This window comes from Cyprinodon tularosa, unplaced genomic scaffold, assembly GCF_016077235.1.
Source record: "Cyprinodon tularosa strain WSP-4 unplaced genomic scaffold, ASM1607723v1 ctg201, whole genome shotgun sequence".
NCBI classification, from domain to species: Eukaryota; Metazoa; Chordata; class Actinopteri; order Cyprinodontiformes; family Cyprinodontidae; genus Cyprinodon; species Cyprinodon tularosa.
In genome coordinates, this window is record NW_024038739.1 from 48,007 (window position 1) to 70,963 (window position 22,957).

The 22,957-nt window shown below is 38.6% G+C and overlaps 2 protein-coding genes across 3 annotated transcripts; one reads left to right on the plus strand and one right to left on the minus strand.

Moving 5' to 3' along the window:
• Positions 1-325: 325 nt before the first annotated feature.
• LOC119783311 (relaxin-3-like) lies at positions 326-2,727 on the minus strand. Its single transcript, XM_038284764.1, has 2 exons — positions 2,343-2,727; positions 326-941 (listed from the first exon to the last, which is right to left on the minus strand). The coding sequence occupies exons 1-2, from the start codon at positions 2,515-2,517 to the stop codon at positions 676-678; spliced, it is 441 nt and encodes a 146-aa protein (XP_038140692.1). The 5' UTR covers positions 2,518-2,727; the 3' UTR covers positions 326-675.
• A 4,220-nt stretch (positions 2,728-6,947) lies between these two features.
• Positions 6,948-22,377, plus strand: LOC119783299 (MHC class II regulatory factor RFX1-like). Of its 2 annotated transcripts, none has more exons than XM_038284743.1 (18): positions 6,948-7,106; positions 9,659-10,013; positions 13,421-13,518; positions 13,605-13,688; positions 15,011-15,075; positions 15,187-15,478; positions 15,552-15,733; positions 15,826-15,945; positions 16,876-16,997; positions 17,196-17,314; positions 17,429-17,532; positions 17,989-18,140; positions 18,423-18,520; positions 18,843-18,992; positions 19,064-19,275; positions 21,149-21,302; positions 21,424-21,469; positions 21,551-22,377. In XM_038284743.1, the coding sequence occupies exons 2-18, from the start codon at positions 9,686-9,688 to the stop codon at positions 21,703-21,705; spliced, it is 2,481 nt and encodes an 826-aa protein (XP_038140671.1). In that variant the 5' UTR covers positions 6,948-7,106; positions 9,659-9,685; the 3' UTR covers positions 21,706-22,377. The 2 variants fall into 2 exon arrangements, with proteins under 2 accessions (XP_038140671.1, XP_038140672.1); XM_038284744.1 differs by having other exon boundaries at positions 21,554-22,377.
• Positions 22,378-22,957: the final 580 nt, after the last annotated feature.

Here is a 22,957-nt window from a genome sequence, read left to right on the forward strand (position 1 = left end):
ATATACATATATATATATATATTTGCTTTACAATTATAAAGTTAAAATGGAACTCTTGTGAAGAGTAAATGATCACATTGATCATGCAGTTTTTTTTTACCTGCTTATAAAAAATTTTGCCAAAGTTTCATACAAGCATATATTATATGTTACTTTAAAAGAACCTATATTGTTATTATTTTTTCTAATTTAATATTTTGTGTCTTTGACACCAGTGTACTTTATACTATATTCTTTAACAATCCCCAATCCAATAATTGAATTTCTCTCTAAAAAAAAAACAAAAAAAATTATTATCATAAGAAACACAAGTTTCGAGTTAATGGGAAAAAAATCTTTATTTCATAATAACTGACTCAAAACAATGCATTTATAATATATCATATTTATCATGTTTGTGACTCAGTGCTCTTCAAAGTCATCACTCCTTCCTTTATTTTGAAATCCTTGACAACATGGATGGTGAACAAAGAGTTTGTTTAAGTGGAATTGTATTTAAATGCACAAAATAATATTATTTGCACAGGAACAGACTAAAAATCTAACTTTATTGTGTATTTTCATCTTTGACAGTCTCAGTAACACATTTTGTGATAGATGTAAAAATCAAAGAGTTTAATGTGAAGTTTTAAAAAATTCTTCATGCCAGCCAGTGAGGGGGATAACAATGTTTATTCAACAAAGAGAGCTGATCTCACTTCTGCCACAGCCCCACTTGCAGCAGATGTTGGACAGTCCAACCTCTACTTCTTGTTCGTTGCTGTTTGTGCCCTGTAGAGCCTCTGGTATCTCGTCAATGAGCGGTGAGCGAGCTGAGCGGCTGATGCTGGCAGCATTCAACACTTGATCTTTCCATGCTTGGGAATTAGGATGATCCTGCTCAGATGGTTGGGGGATTGAATTTGTCCTCCATGGATCAAGAATCTTCTCACCAATAAGAGCTGATTAGAGGGAGAACATGTGTCATAATTCTGATTTGACCTCTGTGAAGACATGGAACTTTTAAATGAAATGTTTTGATTTTTCATAGGAGAGTGTATTTTTTTCTGCTTTTTTATGTGCAAACGTTAACATGTCTTTCCTGAAATCTTCTTATTGAAGTTATTCTGTCAGCTACAGGATGGAGAAGTAAGTAGGTTGTGACAGATGTTGTAACAGGGCTCTAACTTCAGTAAGTTTTATGAACTGGGGGTAACATGTAGCCCAGGAGCATCCAAGATTTACGAAATCTCTAAACTCTTAATTGATTTAAGCAATTGCTTTTGCATGAATACTATACATTTTCACGATGCTTGCATTGGGTTGGTATTTATAAAGGAGCTCAACACATGGAAGTGGTGGATCCCTATTATGTTCTTAATGGGATTTATAATAACTGTCATAAAGGGGAGCAAAGAAACAAGGAAAATATTCAACCGAGAGTGGCAGGAGGAGCTGAGCGGCTGACACAAGCTGCAATCATCACTTGATTTTTCCATGCTTGGGAATTAGTAGGATCGTTAAGTTTTATTTGGTTTACATACCGCTGGGATTAACTATTTATTTAGTCTATGTTTCACACAGAAAGCACAGGCACTGCCTGATGCATTTGATCTAAGTTATACAGGTTAACTGTAAGCTGTGTCTAAAGTTTTCAGACCATTTTTTCTTTTCAAGGAACTCATTGGAGATACACAGATCACGTTTTCCTATTTTTGGTACTGAAAGATATGAAAAATAATGGTTTTAGTGCATCCATTGATTAGAAAATCCGAATCAGACTTTTCATTTCAGACCATCACCAATCAGAGAAATCAAGGGGGGGAAAGTGTCAAATTTTAATCCATTTCAAAATAAGGATATTAGATTCTATTCTCTATCCCCCTCTATAAAATAAATGGATCAAAGAGCTCCATCATTCTATGTGCAATAACTCATCATCCTTTTAAATCTTTAGCACTGTGTTTTTCTTTTGTTGTTGCTTTAATTCATGTTTAGTTTATCTGTGTATTTCTTACACCTGTCTTTACCTTGCCTTTAAGATTAATTTTCATTTTTTATTCTTTCTCTTTCTTCCACAGTGCCACCTGCAATACACCTTCCTCTGTGTCTTTTTTATTTTCTATTTCTTTTGTTCTTGTACAGCACTTTAATTGGTCTTGCTGCTAAAATGTGATATAAATAAACTTAGACTGCCTCTGCTAATTTTAAACAAATTTTGTAATTTCTTGTGATTTTCGCTAGTTTTTTTTATTTACAACGAAAATGAAAAAAATGCCTGTTAGGTACAGTAAAAGACATCAGACATTTAACGATAAGAACAACCCTATATTTAGGGTAATTTTATTTTTTTATCATCTTACCTGTGTCTTCCACTCTTCTTCTCCAGCGAGAACTGCCACATGTAAAGATGACGGCGCGTATAAATTCTCTTCCACACAGTTTTTCTCCATAGAAAGAAGAATGACCATCAGTACCCTGAGCAAGGTGTACAATTGCAATGAATAAGCCTAATATCAACAGCACTGCTTTCATCATGCTGACAGAGTGAGTCTATCTGTTGGTGAAATTTTTTGAATGCTCTCATCACTTTATAAAGGCTTGGACCCCAGCTAACTTTCACTTATCAGCATCCTCAGAGATAAAAATGGAGACCTTTAGGCATAACAATACTGGAAGGAAAAATAACTGATGTTAACAGAACTCTTGCCAATCTAATCACCCATGACCTTTAGTTGGCCTTTCAGTCCATCACATCTCTCAGGTTGTGCTGTTTGTCATCATCTCTGTTTCTTTTTGGTATCTGTTCCACTGTGCATTGAAAGGAGTTCACATTCTATCCCAAGACCATACGTCACATGTAACACAGCCCTCATCACTGGTAAACAACTTCAAAATTATGCTCTATCGCTGTTATTGTATTGTTCAGAAATATGGGAATGGCTTCATGATTGGGTGAAAACACATTCACACATTATTATCTATAGTGTATTTCAATTGGATTTTAATGTGAGAGACCTTGTGTTATAGACTATCACAAAGTAGGGCACAACTGAGAAAAAAGAGATTTTGTTTTTTCTGGGCACATTCTGAAAAGTGTGGGATGTAATCAAAAGTTGGATTGGGTCCAAAAAATGACCTGGCTATTTGTGGTTGAGGCGGTCCACCATATTTAGTTATATTTTATGCTGAGAAACGTAGCATACCAGGGGACATATTCACACATTTACTGGTTTAAAAAAGAATTATATTGTGAACGAAATGAATCATGCGTTACATCATTGTGATTTGTATACAAAAGCTGATTGGCCTCCTTTAAGTATTTGGAGAAACAATCATTTGATGATCCTAATATATAAATCTCTCCTTGCACTAACACCAACATACATGTTCCTCGTGTTCGAACTGATAAAGGAAAGAAAGCATTCAGTGTGTTGGCTCCTACAGCCTGGAATCAGCTCCAATCTGAGCTCAAGATGTCAGACACTATTTCATTGGACTTATTTCGAGCGGTTCTTAAAGATAGACAACAAGCTTCTATGAAACAGTGCCACTGCTTTTAAATTGTTTTTATTGTTTTATATTTTGTGCATACGTAGTAATTGATTTTTTTTGTAACCAGGTTGCAGTGTATTGCAGATCTCTGCCCAGGTCCCCCTTGAAAATGAGATCTCAACGGGGTTTACCTGGTTAAAAAAAGGAAATTAAAAAAATAAATAAAAAAGTGTATGAATACTATCTGTCAGAGGTGAGGTACAACTTTCTGTGATAAGATTATACAGAAATATATTAAAATATAATATAATATAATATATTAAATGACTAATATTAAAAACATTTTTGATAACCGTATGACAATCTTGGGTTGCACCAGAAAAGGGCGTCAGCCCATCGGACATATTCCTTGCATACCCTATGGCCAGTCTAGGCCATTGGGTATGCAAGGAATATGTCCGATTGGCTTTATAGTCCAGCTCATTCAGTCAATAATTTGTAGAACCACATTTTTCCATTATTAAAGTTTCAAATCCTTCTAATGTGTGTCTCTGTAATACTTTACATATCTTATGTTTTGCTATTGTTCTTTGCCGTATAGTTTTGGCTCAATCAGATGGGTGGGATGCTCAATTTTCATGCCTTGGCCCATTACTCTCCTCTGGACAGAGGTCTGGACTTGGACTTGGTCTGTGACTTGTTTATCCTTATACATAATTATGGTTTGATCTAGGGTGTTTTGTCGGAATGCGAACATCTGGTGTGAAGTCTCTAACAGGTTTTTCTCCGGGGTTTCATTGCATTGTATCCCCACAAATCAATCTTTGAACTCTGACTAGCTCTGGTTTTCAAAACTTATTTCAGCAGGATGATTTTGTTACCTGAAATGTTTCTCACTGCCGATGTAGCGTAAAGAGCGGAAGAGCAGTGGGGTTTTCGTCCTGTATGTGGAACACTGAAACAGCTCTACACCCTCAGCAGAACCCATGAGGGTGCATGAAAGTTTGCCCAATCAGTATACATGTGCTTTGTGGACTTTGAAAAGGCGTTCCACCAAGTCCCTTGGTCCATCCTGTAGGGGGTACTCTAAGGGTATGGGGTACCAGGCCCCAAGGACTTCTAGGTCCCTGTATGACCGGTGTCAGAGATTGATCCAACTCGTTTGTGGTAAGATTTTTTTTTTCAATGTTGTCTTTCATAACATTTATGGAGGCAGCAAAGTTGTTAAGTGGAACCGTTTTGGTTGCCTTACTTATGTCTCTGCTTTCTGCAGGTGATGCGGTCCTGTTGGCTTCATCATGTCAGGATCTACAGTTCTCCCTGCAGCGGTTTACATCCAAGTGTGAAGTGGCTGGGATGAAGAGCAGTGTCACCAGACCAGGGTCTCTAGCGGGAAAAGGGTAGAGTGCCCTCTCCTGGTCGAGAAAGATGTGCTGACCCATGTGGAGCAGCCTATGTATCTCTGGCAGAGGTGGAGCCATAAAATCCTAATAGGGTGGCCGAAAGGCACCAGAACCACGGGGTCAATCTACACTGTTCCAACAGGAATGAGCAAAACATCCATATTTTCTAAATAAAGAGAAACTATACTTTCCTGCAGCCTTTGCAAACAAATAGACGCATATATTTAAACATCTATGCTGTGTAAATAAAAGGTACAGAGGACAAAATTCTTTCATGTTTGAGTCCTGCGGCGAAAACATTTTACATTGCCATTACCTACTTTTATCAGTAATCATTCTGAAAAAAATGGTATTTAAATCTACTACTTTCCACATTTAATGAATTTTTATGTTATTATTAAAGTAATTATTTATCTATGATTTCACTGAAGACTCCTCGATGACTTGCAGAGGCACATAATTTTATCTTTACCTCAAATAATTCAAAATTTTGTTCTGAAAAGAGCATGAATTCTCTATCTATCATCTTTAATGTTTGTATATTGATGTGCATAATTAACCACAGTGTTTCTGTTGCCAAGTAGCTATTAATATATGAAAAAAATAAATGTTTCATAAGTTTTAACATTCCCCTTCAGAGTATTAATACGGCTACCATCTGTATTAGAGGGAAAAAAATGGTAGGGGTGGCCACCTCTGCCCCCCCTTCTAGCTCTGCCCCTGATCTCTGGGTCTTGTTTATGACAGGAAAAAAATGCAGCTGTAAAAATCGATTAGCAAAATAATTGATGCTGCTTCTGCAGCCTATCATGGTGAGTAGAGAGCTGAGTCAAAAGACAAAGCTCCTGATTTAACGGTCAATCTATATTCCTACCCTGATCTATGGTAAGGAGGTTTGAGTCCTGAACGAAAGAATGAGATCATGCATACAAGTGGTGGAAATTATTTTAATCCGCAGGGTGTGTGGGCCCTCACTTGAAGATAGGGTGAGAAGCCTGGCTATTTGGGAGATTGCTTTTCCATGTGAGGAAGATCCAGCTGAGCTTGCCTGGGCATCTGTTTAAGATGCATGTAAATAAGAGGCATGTACCACCAGAAGAAGACCCAGGATGTGCTGGAGGGACTATGTTTGTCAGCTGGCCTAGGAACACCTTGGGATTCCCTTGAAGGAGTAAGGGGAGTGACTGGGGAAAGGGAAGTCTGTTCCTCCCTACTTAGTCAGCCATTCCTGAAACCCAACCCTGGATAAGCGGAAGATGGATGGATTATTTGCGTTACTATAATTCAGCCATAATGTTTTGTATGCAGACTTCCATCTTGGTCTGATCTGACAAGATCCCCTTCTTTTTATTTTCAAACTATAATACTTTTATAATTTCACATTATCTACCTGATGCAAATATATCAACCATTAGAAAAACAGACTTCAAATTAATTAAAGATGACATCATAAAGACAAATTTAGGGGGTATGAATATTTCAGCAAGGCACTGTACCTCAGATCCTGGTTCCTTATGTGTTTCACAAAGCAATAAAGCTCATTTTAAATGGAAACAGCATACAAGTAAGATAAAAACTGGTTTAGTATAATTAACTAGGGCAGCAGACACCTCCCTGCTCAGCACCAAATGGTTTCTGAATTATGGCGAGTGACCTAAACAAACTGTCTTTTACAAATTGTAACATGATTTTACTCTGGCTTATTACTGGGCTTTAATATAATTTGTGTAAATGTGCTGAGAGAAGAATGTCTTATATCGTTCAATATTGCAACAGAATTGTGAAAATGTGATTATTCATGCATTAAATAATGCCAAGTAACAACTTGGAACCAACCCTGATTGATAAAACGATATAATTATCAACTACGTTTAATCATTTCCAAGTTAACAAGTGGAAGGTCTGTGCAATTTGCAATAAAGTCAATTTACAGCCCCACAAGTGGTGCTTTTGGATTAGGCCTCGGCGAAAGTTACAGACATGAACTTCCCACCAATCAACAACCGAATATTTTACTGACGTCACAACCACTTCACCCATAAGCCAATCAGCTTTTAAAGAGGGGCGGTATAATATACAGAGGGTAGCAACAGTTGCCCCGGTGAAGGCTAGGCGCCATAGTCACGGTAGTCCTGGCGACAAGAGCCAAGCAACGGGAGTCAACAACAACAAGCGGGATCAAAGGGAATAAACTTTACCGACTGTTCGGGACAACACCGCGAAATACAGGTGAAAATATCTAAAAAGCGATAAATTAACTTAAGTGTTGATTACATGTGTTTGCGTGTGTGTTTTACGAGGAAACGTGAAATCGGTCGAACGTGTCGAGAGATGAAAAGTGGTTGCTAGCTTCTTTCCAAACGCAGACCGTTGTTATGGCGATGTCAGATATTTGATAAGAGCACAAGATGGCGGCTGGCTTCTAGTCCCAATCGTACTTTTTTTCTTAGCACCATCCGTCCTAATGTCCGTGTGTGTTTTTTTTTTTTTTTTTGACAATTTAGACTGCAACGAAATTGCAACGACACGTGATTGGTTAGCATGGTTGTCTGTGCGATTATATAGGAAGCCAGTAGTTAGCTAGGTTCCACTAACGTCATGAATCAACACAGGCTCGCTTGCGAGAAAGGCTACGTATCACTCTCGCTCTTCAAGCGGCTGTCCAGCTGCGTTAATCTTCAACGGAAGTCCATTGCTCACCCAATTTCGAGAGTGTACGGGTTCGGAAAACGAGAGAGGCGCGTGTTTAACTATCTTTTTACGACTTTAAAAAAGTTTTTGGTGTGACATTGAGTTCTTGAAGTCACTCGAGAGCGCACGGTGTGCCACATGATCAACGGATTGTAGGGAGTGGAGAGTATGGCAGGCCGTTTGTCAAATAATTCTTCTGATGCATACATACCGATAAAATCAAAGATCTTTATTTTAATAAATATATTTTCAGGGTTAAGCTACTTGCATTTTTTTTTTTTTTTAGATATTAAGGGCACATCTGAGGCTCCAGTGATTTATGAACTAGATTACAGTGGTAACTATATAAAGTTTTCAAACTCTAGTCGATCTCCTTGCAAATTATGTGTTAGTCAGAGTACAGATATTTTCTTCAGTTATTATTTTATCCACCACAAAGGTTAATTCTTTAAATGACAAAAGATGTCATACCTCCCATTTCTTTGTTTTGAATTAAACGCCCACAGATATAATTTACAGAGTTAAAAAATGTAGAGATGGTTAATTAAAGGCAAACTATCATGGATGGGGAACATAATGTAAACATGTTTTCAAATATTTTTTACTGTCATGCAGATATATGCCTAAAAAGAAAAGTGTATTTTAAGACTACTTCTCTAAAGTAGTAATGTCTTTCCCTAATGGTAATTTACAAAAGTAGAAAAACACACATTTCCCACTTTAAGATATTTTACCACAGCATTTAAAGGAAGATTACACAATAATATCATGCTCATCCTTTGCCACATTTTATTTATCTTAATGAAACAAATCAAAACTAAAAAAATTATCATTTAAGTTATACATTTGCTCACAAGATAAAATGAGACACAAGCCCCTCTGCAGAGCTAAAAGATCATATTACGGCGGCTCATGGAAGATGTAAAGCGGCAGAGGACCTATGCATTTGTATTTGCACTATACTATATCACTAAGGCCTGTATACAGTTTTCATCTGGCCACAGATAATGTTTAACGTTACTTGGTATTGTTTTGATTTATGTTACAGTCCATAACTGACTGCATTCTCTCGTCATCATATCCAACTCTCTGTATTCTAGTATGTATATTACTTGAACTAAAGTTTTGCAACCTATTGAAATGTGTAAGCCCACATAACTATTTCATAGCCTTCTCTATATTTTGTCAGGTTTATTATAAATGTGCTTGCCATACTTGGCCTTTGGCCAAGTAGGATGGCCCAAAGAACAGCCTGACAGTTTAAGTTATTAGCATGAGTTTAAATCTGGGTTATGCTGTATTCATAACATGTTTCTTTCCTATTAAAGTGCATGTTGTTTTAGTTCATCTAAGATATTGTTCATGTTATGTAGAAAAGGCCATTTACTAATAATGTTCCTATTTAATCCTTCTCACATATCAGACCAAAACAGGAAAAGGCATTACTTTACAAAAGTAATGCCTTAGACAAAAGTCCACTTCCTTTCCTGGTTTATATTGCATGTGAACACACACCCGCACGCCCACACACAAGTGTGCAATTCAATCCATATTAAGACTTCACATTGACTTTAGTTACTGTATTTATGCCTAACCTTGACCATTATCAGTACTCTAAAGTAAAAAAATGGGGACCCGCCACATTAGGAACAGCCTTTAGTCCCAATAAGAGAGTCCTAAATAGGTAACACAAACAAGTACTCACACACAAACACACCCTCGTCTTGCGTTACATACTGAGAATCACATATTCTTCCATCAATTTTCAGGCATTTCCAACCCTTTCTGTGCCCAAACTTACTTCAACTTAAACTCGCTGCACACTTTTTCTAAGCCTAACTTTTTAATCATTTGAAAGTGGAGACTAGAAAAATCACCTTGGTACAAACAGTTCTCAGTTTGATTGTTTAATCGGGGAAAATGGACCTCACTCTGATTCCAAAACAGGAACACCCACACAGATGGTTCCACACAAGGTCCACTTATGTAAAACATTAAGAGTACAGATAATAAAATAATTAAGCAATCTGTATTTCAGAGTATGTTTCTGACGCTTTATTTAACGAGCACTGCATCCTTTTTATCCACAGAACTGGTGCCTTAAATGATCGGTTGCCATGGCGACTTGTGGATACTCTGAGGACCTTCAGGCTCAGCAGGCTAACACAGTAACCATAGCAACACCTGCTACCACCACACCCTCATCTGCCAAGACTGCACACTTCCTGTCGGAGATCCCGGCAGCCTCTGGAAGCATCTCATCGGCCAGCCAAGCAGCCGTGGCCTCTAAAACTGGACAGGATGCACTTTGTTCACAAGTGCCACCCACCCAGAGCCAGAAGGCAGTGGTGCCAGCTACGTCCACACAGCACTACATGGGTCAGGACATCCAGAAGAGCAATGGACAGAGCACTTCGTCCCAGTACATTATAGTGACTGTTACAGGTGAGAGGATGGGGAGTAACCTGGAGAAGACGGATGTTTAATTACGTCACACAAACTAAGCAGCACATTCATTTCTATGCTCCCTGTTCTGTTTGACCCTTAGGTAAACCCAGTCTGTTTATTTAACGTCAGTTGGTTGATTGTTTGATCAGCATGAAGTATTAGGCTCTTATTCATAAATCAGAAACTAGACCTCTTCTTTCATTTAGTTTTCTATTGTAGATAAATGCACCTCATTCCCTTTACATGACTTTTGGAAGTTGCTTTAAAAGAAAACGCTTGTATCAGGGGGGGGGGGGGGGGGAATGGCACACAATATATGTGGTATATATATATATATATAGATAGATAGATAGATTAATAATCAGATAGTCAAAGGTTCCTTAAAGAAGACTTTTTGCAAAATTAAACCAGGTGAAACTCAAACTTTTCCACTTGAGGAGTTCTGGATAGAGCATATTGACAGATGAAATACACATTTTCATCTTAAATGCAAAATGTGTATATATATATATTTTTTTTTTACAATCTTTGTATAATTACTGCTCTGACTGGGTCACTCTGTCAACTAAAGGCATGTTTTAGAGTCTCTTTACTCCAGTTAATGATTTGTCGATTACTAATTATGTGACATTTATTTCAATAATCGATTAATCCGGTTGATTGTTCCAGCTCTTATCTCACTAAAGGTTTTAATCAATTTGGTCTGATCAAAAACAAATTCCATTCCAGAAAAGAGGTGTTTTTCTTTCTATTCCCCATTCCAGTTGGAGTAAATGTACGCACCCATTCGGATATTTGCTATACATAATCTTCACTCTTTAGGACCATTGCTATGATGGCTTCAGAGATCAAACTTCATCCATTGGTCTGGAGAACTGCTAATCCGCCATCTTTGCTTTTGCTGGCCTTAAAATTCCTTTTGTTTTTGTATTCTCAGAAATCCCAACACAAAGACTGTGGTGTTGTGGATACGATTCTGCAGCCATGTTTCAGTGAGGTAGATAATACTGATACTGCATACCCTATATTCTGGCTAGGTCGCTCCATTTAAACTCCCCTGGGAGCTGGGGATGTATTTGAAATATTATTTCATGTTTTTAAATTTATCAGCCGCTCCTGGCTGTAGAAATAGACAAAAAATATTAAGCGAACAAAAAAACTGGTTGCTTTAGTCATGTTTAATAACCAGTGTCCTAAAAATCCTTCCAGTTGCACAACATCCTCCACCAGAGAAGAAAAACATATATTAAAGTTTGACAAACAGAGGAATTGAAGTTATGATAAAGAAAGCATATCAAAATCAAAGTATCGAGCTACTCTGACATGCAGCCACCTTTAGCACTGCAATTCTAGTAAGAGAAGCTTAAGATGAGTTTGGCTGTTTTTAAATTTTTTTCTTTATACCATTAACCAGCATGTGTGTACATAGTTATCATCTTTAATAGATTCCTAACCTTTTTGATATGTGCAAACTCCACAAAAATGGATCTCCATAACCGGGTCCGATTTGTCCTACATGTTAAATTTAGGCCCCATCTATTCCTAGATGGCTTTTTCTGCTTGTATCAGGTAACACTGCACTTTCACCCAGACTCAGAAGCCCACAGGGCTGGGTCAGGTTCCATTTTCCTCACTTAAAACAAGCAGTTGCTACAAATGGATCAGCCAGCAATGTATAAGATTATTTTTTATTTTCTTTCTATCTTTATTTTTTTTTTAATGGCTGATGTTAGTTTAGTTATTTGCTAGTATCTTTGCAGTCTAATACATGCATGCATTTGCCAATTCATCAATTCATTGGTGTATTCAGTAGCCATGCGTTTTTATCATGTGATGTTATGTGTTGCTGCACCTCCATTTGCAATCCATTCTAAGTGTTTTCTTTAAAATGTTGATAAAGTTGAAATTGTTAATTTATTTATTGGCTTTAAATAAGACTTGTGGGAAATTTGTTATCATGCAAAATTGGAGGGAGTGTCAGGATTGGTTCTTCTAACCCATAATGCAGACTGATACTGGAAACTTATTGGGAGTTATTTTAGATTTCACAAATTGACTGAGGGCAAGATGAATAGTGGCATAATGAATAAAAGTAGAAGAGAAAACATGTGCAAATGGTAGAACCAATGTACAGGTGATGAGAATTGACTGATTTCTAGAAGGTTGTGGATGATGGAGAACTTTATCTTACTGAGATAAACACTGGGAGGAATAAACTGAAACAATAAAATTAATAAAATAATGAGTTTTGCCAAACCCGCTAAACACACTGAAAAATATGTAAGGTAACAGAACTAGAAAACAACTGGCAAGGGATAAGCAAACCAATGTGGGAAAACCGCGATGGCAAAATTAATAGAAAACTAAAAACAGGGCTAAAGAAAAAACAAAACACAAATTTCTTAAAGTGGAAAGAAGAGCGCGCTAACATAGAACAATGTAATCAAAAGAACCATGACAGGAGAGATTGCACATAGGTTGAACTGATTATCATTGCCCCCTAATGTATCACATTTGCTGGTCCTCACTTTGTTTTTGATAAATGTTGAGTTTAGGACTAGTGTGTGAACTGACTTTAGGTAAAGATCAGAGTTAGGTATGCACTGTTTTTTTTTTTGTCTGAAAGTCAATGGGAGTCAACACATAGTCCTCACTATATATGGGTGTGTGTTTGTGTAGGGAGTACATTATTACTTGTTTTTCTTTATTATATTAACGTCAATGCTATTTGAGTTTCAACAAGTACTGACGGAAACATCATTCCAGATTGTCAGCATGGTTCAGTGAGTCTTATCACGCTGCATGACTTTAGGAAACCAGGCATTTGCCATTAATAGCTAGCCTAAAAATGCAAAGATATGTTATGGGCTTTAGCATCACAGCTAACCTTTTCCATAAGCTAAATCCTTGCCGTATTTGTGGGTTTTGAAACAAACGTGAATGTTCAGAAGAAGGGGACGCAGGTTAGGAAGTGCTCTGTTTTGTTCTAAAGGTTACAAAAAAGTGATTGCCCCTCTCCCCTGCCCGCTCTCCACCCTTTGTTTTCCCCTCTCCCTTCGTTCATCCCACATGTATCCCTCTCATTTCCCTCTCTCATCTGATCTGCATGTTTACAAGATAGAGGGATTTTTCTCTCCATCTGGGGAGATTAGCTGTTCAAGGCCGTGCTTTTGCATGTGAGATATAAGGATGAAAGGAGAGATGGACAGACACACTTTTCCTCTCCCATGCTTGCTTTTCGGAGGGCCCCAGGTTTTTATTTATTTATTTTTTTATTTCAATATGTTTTGCAGCAGCTGTTATTATGATATTGAGGCAGTTTTTCGTGAGTAATGAACTTTGCTGTGACTTCAATCTGTTTCTCCTATAATTCCTCCCTCCTAAATCACTCGTTTCTTTCTCAGAGGGCTCGGCTCAATCCAATGACAGTCTGTCAGACTCCAGCCCATCTGCTTCTAGCATCCCTACTCAGGTGGTCCAAGCTGTGCAGAGCCCACCACAGGTAGGAAGAAAACATGTTGTAACAAATTGATGTGATTATCCAGCAGCCTGCCTTAACGGATGGGTTTGGTAATGCCTCTCCCACAGAGGTCAGTGTTGCAGGCAGTGACGCATGGAACCAAAAGGATTCAGACAGGCCACATCAGCAGCCTGCAGCATATTAACCAGGAGGTAAGCAGACACTGCATAGTACACAGAGTGGTACATGCATGAGGTGCTTTCCTGCTAAATATGTAACGTCCTACTTTGCAAAGGAAAGTTTAAAAGGTCTAAAATTATTTGCTTTACGTTCAGTATTCAGAATTAGATTTTTATTTTAATTGCTTGTTTATCTAAGATTTTATTTTTTTTAATCTGAAATTAATTATTTTTGCAATCTTAATCCAAATAATGTGTACTGAAGCCAACAGGATTAATTTAGAACAAAGCTAAACGTTTCATCCTTTTAACAGACTCTGTGACTTCAGGGTTCTTGTTATTTTTTTCTTTGCTTTGATAAACTAGAAATGTTTTAACAATATCATTTTGTAAAGTAAATTATAATAAGCCAAACTAAACTTAAAACTAAATATGTCCCGAAAATATATGAATCCTAAACCCAAATTGCTGAAATTATGTTTATACAGAATAAAAATTTACTAAGCTGCTGCTCAGTTCCACATCTTACGTAATCTATGAAAAGTGCAGCTTATGTTTATCTAAATGATACCACATCTGTGTTTAATGCATTCTGCTGAAAGGATATATATTTTTTATGCCTCTGCTGCAATACTTTTGAAGATGCATATAATAGAAAAAAATTAGAATTTTTTATTTTTTTTTCTATCAATAATGGTCATAGATTACCCTAAACACTCCCAAACCTTACTAAAACCCCTCCTAGAAGAGTGGAAGCTGCTTTAGCTGCAAATGGAGGGTCCAGACTGAAATAATGACTATATACTAAAAACTCGACGTCACTTAACTTCATCTCTGTGAAGGTATAGGAACATTTGCCAGGTTGGTTTTGCTTGTCATAAGTCCAGTATTTGAGTATGTGTAATAATGTGTATATTTATATAGCGCAAATTCACAACACTTATCACGTCAGGACACTTTACAGAGACAGTTCAACCAGATCATACAGTCAGATTGGCTCAAAGTTTTCTAAGGAAAACCAGCTGATTCCATCGACTCATTGCCTCGAAGGCAATTCCTCACACCAAGCATGCTTGTAGCGACAGTGGAGAGAAAGAAACCTCAAGAGGCATGTCAGAGATTTCTAATGATGCTGCCACCTGTGGTCGAAACACAGAACTGCAGCACTGTTCTTATTGTTCTTGTAGCCTGCGCATGTACTTAATAAGGTTATTTTGTTTTAACTTTTTTTCACCTTACTTGGGGTTGCCAATGGTGTCTTAGCTGAATGCCAGTTGCTTCATAGTATCCACTAAATCAACCTTGAATATAACGGTTCACTACATGAATACTTAGGCTCTGTCCTAATTATTCAGGTTTATTCGGACACGGTGCAGTATGTGGACGGTGCAGACGATGCAGCTTTTACCACATCCGCCATGTATGTATTACAGAGACATATACTTACGTGCATCACAAAGACTGTAACGTTAAGTGTCACATAGTGGTACATTTTAGCATTGACATGTGTATTTTTTTTCCTTTCCTGCAGCCGTTCAAACAGCTTTCCTTTCTCCGAGTCTCCCCTCTATTCCCAGACCCCTCCCACATCCTCCTCTGCCTTCTACGAGACCCCGCCCACCTCTGAGTCAGACATCACTGTGGCTTCACAGTCGGTTTCCATGGCAACGGCAGGAGTTAATACAGGGTCTGCTGCTGCTGCCACAGGAGGAGGGGGGTATGTCCTCCAAGGAGGGTATATGTTAGGAGGAGGAGGTGCAGCAGCAACAGGTGGGGGAGGACAGAGTTACTCCAGCCCTAACTCTCGTGCCCCACCTGCTACTGTGAGTACAAGATGAAATAAGGCCCATTAACATTAAAGACCAGTCGATTTATCTACATGCTGTCCTTCCTCAGGTGCAGTGGTTATTGGAAAACTACGAAGGGGCAGAAGGGGTGAGTTTACCCCGCTGCACCCTCTACTACCACTACATCCTGCACTGCCAGGAGCAGAAGCTAGAGCCTGTTAATGCTGCATCCTTTGGTAAACTAATCAGGTCTGTCTTCATGGGCCTCCGCACCCGAAGACTAGGAACCAGGTAGGGACCTAAAAAAACACAACTAGTTGTACTGTGTTGAAGCGGTTATCTAGGGCGGAGAAATCATTTTTTCTTTTCACATCTCTCTATAGGGGGAACTCAAAGTACCACTACTATGGCCTGAGGATCAAATCCGGCTCCCCTCTGCTCCGACTCATGGATGAGCAGCAGCACATGGCCATGAGGCAGCAACCTTTCTCCCAGAAAAACAGGTGTCCACTCGTCTGAGATTGAGCAGTGTTGTATATCATGATCTAAAGAGCTAGAGGAGCTAAAATACATGCTGATATCCCTAATGCAAGTTATGACTTTGTCAGGTATCATAAACTAATCCGATTGGAATGAAACGAGAGATTTAAGGAATTGATTACAAAGATCTGCTTAAAGTGTTCCTCCTAATAAACTTCCCTATGAAACATCTCAATATTTCCTAATGAAGCCAGTTTATCATACTTTTACACAAAACACACCAGTAAAATAATCACTCTTTAGTTCCTATGTTTTGTGAAAATGTCTAAGACCATTAATACCATTTATTATTATTATTATAAAACTCCATTTTTTACTAAAAAGTTTAAAAACTTGTTCTTTGTGTCGGCCTATTTCCTGGAGGGTGCAACCTGACAATGAAAGGCTTAGCCTGGAGGGATGTATTGGTGAAACAACTGGCCTTAAGTCCTCCATTTTTGGAAAGGATGATGGAGGGAGATCAATCCAGGGAGAAAAAAACTAGCAGGCTAATGATTAGAAACTGGACTTGAAGAAACTAAACAGACACAAGACCTACAGTGGAAATATGTAGATTAATCATATTCATTTGTTGGGATGACCTAGTCAATCTTCAGGCCTAAATACACATTCTTGAGCAAACAATTTACACTACACAAAAGACTTGTTTTTATAGGCGATGTGACGGGTATGATTTTTGCCGAGTTCGGTGACACATCAACTGTGATAGACGTAAAACAATGGTTGATGTCATTGGGAAACGCCATCAACCTACACCAACCAAGTGTTGATTTGTCAAATCCAATAAATAACAAATAATTTTTCCGTGTTTTAGCTGCTAGTTTTTTAGTTTTACTCATTTTATGCAATATTGTTTGTGTTATTTCTGTGTTTTTCCCTCATTGTCTTGCTAGGATAAAGCCACTCCAGAAGATGCAGGGAATCGCCAATGGGACATCAGGCGGGGCGGGTCAGCAGCAAGTGGCGGCGCTTTCTGATATTTCAGCCCAGGTGCAGCAGTATCAGCAGTTCTTAGGTGAAAAAAACGTGAACTCTGTATTTTTATGGGTTTTTTGTTGTTCCCCCCCCCCCCCCCCCCCCCCAAAATTGGCTTGTTACTGTATTATATTATGCTGTAAGCCTGTTGGTTACACAACAGGCTACAGATGTTGTGGCATTTTGGTAATAATATTCTTTAATGTACATACCTATCATAAACAATTGTGTTTTTCAGAAGCAGCTAAGCCGTTGCCAGAATTTGTGAAAATTGATCAGCTGGATCAAGTCCTGCCAGATGGGATCCATGCTGAACACCTAAAGGCCTTTCAGGCTCTGTACAGGGAACACTGTGAGGTAGGAACCTTAATAAACGCGTCTGCTCAGTTAGAACTTTTCGATTGTTTCGATCTATTTTCACCTTAAAGTTCATAAACATTATTTTAACACATCCCCCTGGTGGTGTTTTAGGCTGTTCTGGATGTGATGATCAACCTTCAGTTTCCTCTGGTTGAGACGCTGTGGAAATCCTTCTGGAGGTTCAGCCAGAACAACGATGCTGAATCACTCAATCTGTAAGACTTTTAAACTGGGTCTCCATTAACCTTTTGGTTTTAATGTGCATTGCTGTGATGCTGAAATGTACTAATACAAAATAACGTTCTGAAAAGTGTGATGTGCCTTAATCTGATTACCCGTAAGAGAAATCCAATGTAACCACCTGATTTCAAAAGTAGCCAAAGGAATAAGTCTGCTGTGTTTTAATGTATTTAAATCTAAATCAATCCAATTAGATTTATCATAATTAAAGCCAGAAACACCCACAGCACTGAAAATATGTGAAAAAGAATTTAACATTTTATTTCATAATAATGTACGGCTTTTTATTGGTCTGCCACATAAAATCCCAGGAACATAAATCAAGTCTAAGCTTATAAAAAAACGTAGAAGTTTGAATCTGTTAACGCCATACTGACAGAACAGAGAAGATAAACACACTCATCTTTCGTGCGACTTTTTCCCTCCATCAGTCACAATGAGTCTGAGAAGCGGCTGCCCAGGTCCTGTTTGGTGGCTCTGTGCAAGTTTGAGCCGGTGCTGCGCTGGACGAGGGAGTGTGACAACCTGCTCTACCAGACTCTGGTTGAGATCCTCATCCCAGACGTGTTGAGACCCATTCCTAGTAAGTTGGTGAGCTGTTGTTAGAAAACATCTGTAGGCAAACGCCCCACTTTCAAGTAGTTATGGTGTACTAATGCTGCAGATGTTTGTATTTAAATTAAGAAGTTAGTCAATCTAATATTACTGGTTTGAAATAATTTGATAGTTTGGAATTGTTGTTTTAATAGCTGCCTGTGTGAGCTGCTCGTGTTAAGTTTTGTAATAAAATGTTACTATTTTGAGCAGTTATGATTCCTTTTTGATTTTGTTGTCTCAATAAACAAAAAACTCCTCCTTTCATTAGGTGCCTTAACTCAGGCCATCCGTAACTTTGCCAAGAGCCTGGAGAGCTGGCTGACAGGCGCCATGATGAACATCCCTGAGGAAATGGTTCGCATAAAGGTGTGAAGACTTTTCTACACTGATCGCACGCTGTTCACCGGGTTGTTGGTCCCAGTTTCCTGTTTAATTTTAGTCGTTTGTTAACATGTCTTTTATTTGTTTGAATGATTGGTAGAAAGATGCATGAGAAATTGATTTTCTTTGAACTGCCTTTATACTAAACACTTCATCTGTTAGAGTGGTCTAGTCAAAGCGCGGGCCTACACCAGACTGAGAAGGGCAATCTGACACTCTTTCAGTGCTCAGTCATGCTTACAGCTCATCAGTAAAATAAACTCCAAATGCGTTTATGCTGCATTGTTCTCCCTCCGCCCTCTTTCAGGTGGTGTGCGTAGGCTCGTTCTCGCAGACATTACGCCGTTACACCAGCCTGAACCATCTGGCTCAGGCGGCTCGCGCTGTCCTGCAGAACTCGGCTCAGATCAACCAAATGCTGTCTGACCTCAATCGTGTTGATTTCACCAACGTGCAGGTCAGTTTTACCGCCACCGTCTGTGCGCGGCTCTGATGACAGGCTAAATGCTGAGCCCATTTTTGTCTCAGGAGCAGGCATCCTGGGTGTGCCAGTGTGAAGACCGCGTGGTCCAGAGGCTGGAGCAGGACTTCAAAGCGACTCTGCAGCAGCAGAACTCCCTGGAGCAATGGGCTTCTTGGCTGGATGGTGTCGTCTCCCAGGTCCTAAAGCCCTATGAGCAAAACCCTGCCTCGCTGCCAAAGGCGGCCAAAGTCTTTCTGCTCAACTGGTCCTTCTATAGGTAAGGAACTACGGGGGAAAGAGTCTAAAATATTCAGCCCCTTCTTGACCTTGTCTCATGTTTTTATTGTTACAACCTTAAAGTTGGTATTTAAATTTGGTTTTATATAATGCAAACAAACAACATTTGCTACTCTGCAGTGGTTTTGTCTCTACCTGCTCTGCACATTTAAAATGCTGAGGTGTGTATCTTCTTACCTCGGAATCAAGATGGATTGTCACAAGATTTGAGAATTCACAATCTCCCAAAAATACATCTTGCCAAGAGCCAGCAAATCTATTACCCTAAATGTTTTAGACTAGTGAAATGTAGTCTGAAATGCAAAACAAGCGTGGCTCTACCGGTTTTAGCTCTATTATCTTGAATTTCTTTTTGAAAAAGAAGCTAAGGCTACAATGTTTGCCTTTGTTAATGGGAAAAATGTTTGCGCATTCCTCCCAACCAGATTTGGTAAGAGTTTATTCATCAGTTAACTCTGCTAGTCAAAAAAATGATCAAGCTGCTACTGCTGCTGTGATTGACTAAAATCTCGACATAGGAGGCAGGTACCCAATCAGCTCGAAGATTTTTTTTTTCTGAATGTCCCTCCCCTTGGGAAACACTTTCTACATGAAGCCTCTGATATCTGTACATGTAGTTCAATTTGAATTCTACACGCTATTACTCTGGCTTTTTCAGTCAGATTGGATTCAGAGGGAACCAGAAAAGTCTCTTCACTGGAGAAATTATCTAGATAAAAGTAAAAAATATCTTAAATTAAGTGTACTTACCCTTAATTTGAGTACCGTAGGTAAATTAGATAGTTTGCAAGTGGAATGAATATTTTTACTCTTAAAATAGGATGATTAAATAATATGCACTTAAAATAAGACAATGCAATTGTGTTTTCTTATTTTAAGTGTAAATTGTCTTGTTCCATTAGTAAAATTTCTCTTCTTTTTTTTTACCTCCTCAATCCAAGAACAAATGCACTTATTTTAAGAAAAAATGACTTATCTAGATTTAGATTTTCTTCCAGTGTACAAATGTTAATTTATCCTTCCTGAGTCTCCAACAGACTTTTTGTTTTGGCCATTCTTACTTACCATCAAGTTCCCTGCAAAAAAACATGACGGTTCCTCCACCATCTGTCTTCTTAGATAGGATGTTTTCTGGAAAAGCACATCAGAAAATCTTAAAATGGCAAGCTCTTGCACTTGCTTGAGTTACTGTCGCTGTCTTCCTGGATGTTCCTATTATGCGTAAACTTTGCTTTAAGCAACATCACTGTTACTTACATGTTAAAGCAAGAACAACTTGCTCAATAGCAACACTTTTAATAAAACGTTCCTCCATTACTGATCTGTGGTCAGTGCTAGATTGCAGCCTCTACTTCCTGTTTAAGACAGCCCTGTGTGACAACGTATGAGGGCTTTGTGCCGCTTGATTATTCAACTTCAAGCCAAATGAGAACACTGCACATTTCACATTTCCTTTTTACAAACTCTAAAAGTTTGCAAAAACATGTACATTTTAGCTGAATGGAAGCATGGGTACTATGTTTGAAAAACAAAAGTATTGTTTTACTCTGTGAGAGCATCTTTCTGTGTCTACCATGACTTATCATCTTTCTAAAGCACATATAAAGGTTTGGTTTCCATCCTCAGATTCTTCCCTCTAAGCTGTGCCTTTCTGCAGCTCCTCTTTTTGATTGTGATCTCAATAATGCTTCTATTGCTCAGTCACTTAAATGCAGTAGAGTTAAACTCAAATTGGTAAAGCATGAAAAGGGAGACTGATGATTTTCTAGTCCCTGTATGTAAGCTAGTGGTTCTGTTTGTTTTTTTTCTTCTTATTCTCTAACAACATCTTGTACGTAATCTGCCCCGACCAGCTCTATGGTGATCCGGGATCTGACTCTACGCAGTGCTGCTAGTTTTGGCTCCTTCCACCTCATCCGCCTGCTGTATGACGAGTACATGTACTACCTGATTGAGCACCGGGTGGCCAAGGCTAAAGGGGAGACACCCATAGCAGTCATGGGAGAAGTAAGTTGTCATTTCGATCCATCGGTGCAAGCCGCGCAATTCAAAAGTTTTCTTCAAACAAACGTTTTCTTTAAACAAAAATCCGTTTTTTTGTTTTTTTTTTTGCTGTTGTCTGTTGCAGTTTGCCAGCGCTGTGAAGAGCAGAAACTCTCCAGATCTGGACAAAGGTAAAGAAAACCTCACTGATACGTGTTTAGCTTCCACTGATGTTCAGTGCTTACTGCCACGTTGCCGCATGTCTTCGTCAGAAGAAGAAGAAGATGATGATGAAGAGGACAGCGAGGAAGACAGTGGAGAGATCATGCTGCAGTCCAGCTCCCTGAAGGTGGATGAGGAGAAGTCAGAGATGGAACCGCCCGCCAAGCAGCCCAGAACCAGTTTAAATCTGCACCCTCTGACCTAAGGTCATGGCTCACCACCCTAAACGAAAACGCCTGCATCATGAACATCACCCTCTTCCGTTTTAGAATCATGTCCTGAAGCCATTGTTTGCATCCAGTCTGCTTGTCTGTTGTTTGTGGACCTCGAAAGTGGACGAGCTGATTTTTCTGTTTCTCCATGTTAGCTGATCATTACTGCCCCTGACCCGTTTCCTGTGCCTTCCCCCATCTATTCAGTGCCCACAGGCCCCTAAAGGTCTAATCTATCAGTACAATATATTCTTGATTTCCCTCCTGTCCTGCCTTAACCACTGACCTGGGTGATGTGGAGATGAGAAACCTCCAGTTTTCTTCAGCATTGCTCTTCAGCTCCAAATCATTGATTGCCTTTGATGAAATGACTATGCAGGAGATGCAGGACTGTAATTGTTGACACTAAACATCTAAGAGTAGCATCTGGAATGATACTGCAGCATGAGTTATGATTGAAGCTTAGTTTTCATTTGTTTTTATTTGAGGGTGCCATATTTTTTTTTTCTTTTTTTTACATTAAATTTGTTTTTAATTTGGCTGCCTGATCTGTGCCTTTAAGAGACTCCTAATCTCAAAAAAGAAAAGTTTGTGTTCTCTATAAAAAAAGAAAAACATATATATTATATTCTGTATTGTGGATTAATAAATGAATGTCCGGTGAAGTGGTCTTGGTGTTGTTATGATCTTGGTATGATTAGTGTGCCTGTCAGAAATATTCACACCTTTTCTTTTTTTTTCTGGATTGTATTCTGTTGAAATGTCTGTCGGATTCTGCGATTTTTGTTATAGACCAACAAATCATACTGCACAGATGTGAACTGGAAAGAAAAGGTGCAAATTTTTCGATCTGCACTTTTCATAATTACCTTTCTAATTGCGACGTCATGTCTTTTAAGATTTGTTTATCCCCGATTGGAACAAATAGAGGCTGAATTGGTGCCCAATTATTATTTTTTTTTGTGTGCAGAAGCCCATACCATGATGCTGCCTTCACCATAACGCAAGATGGGGAGGGTTAGTTTTCTACCAATTTGATTTATTTAAATATATATATATATATATAGAAAGCGCCAATTCACAACTTGTCATGCAGAGGCGCTTTACAGAGACAAAGAAAATAATTGACAGATTGGTTTTAAGTTTTCTCAAGAAACTCCGATTGCATCAAGTCACCAAATTCACTCCTCCTGGATAGGTAGACTTTGTTTGCATCGTGTCATTCACTTTGCAGCAATCCTTCAC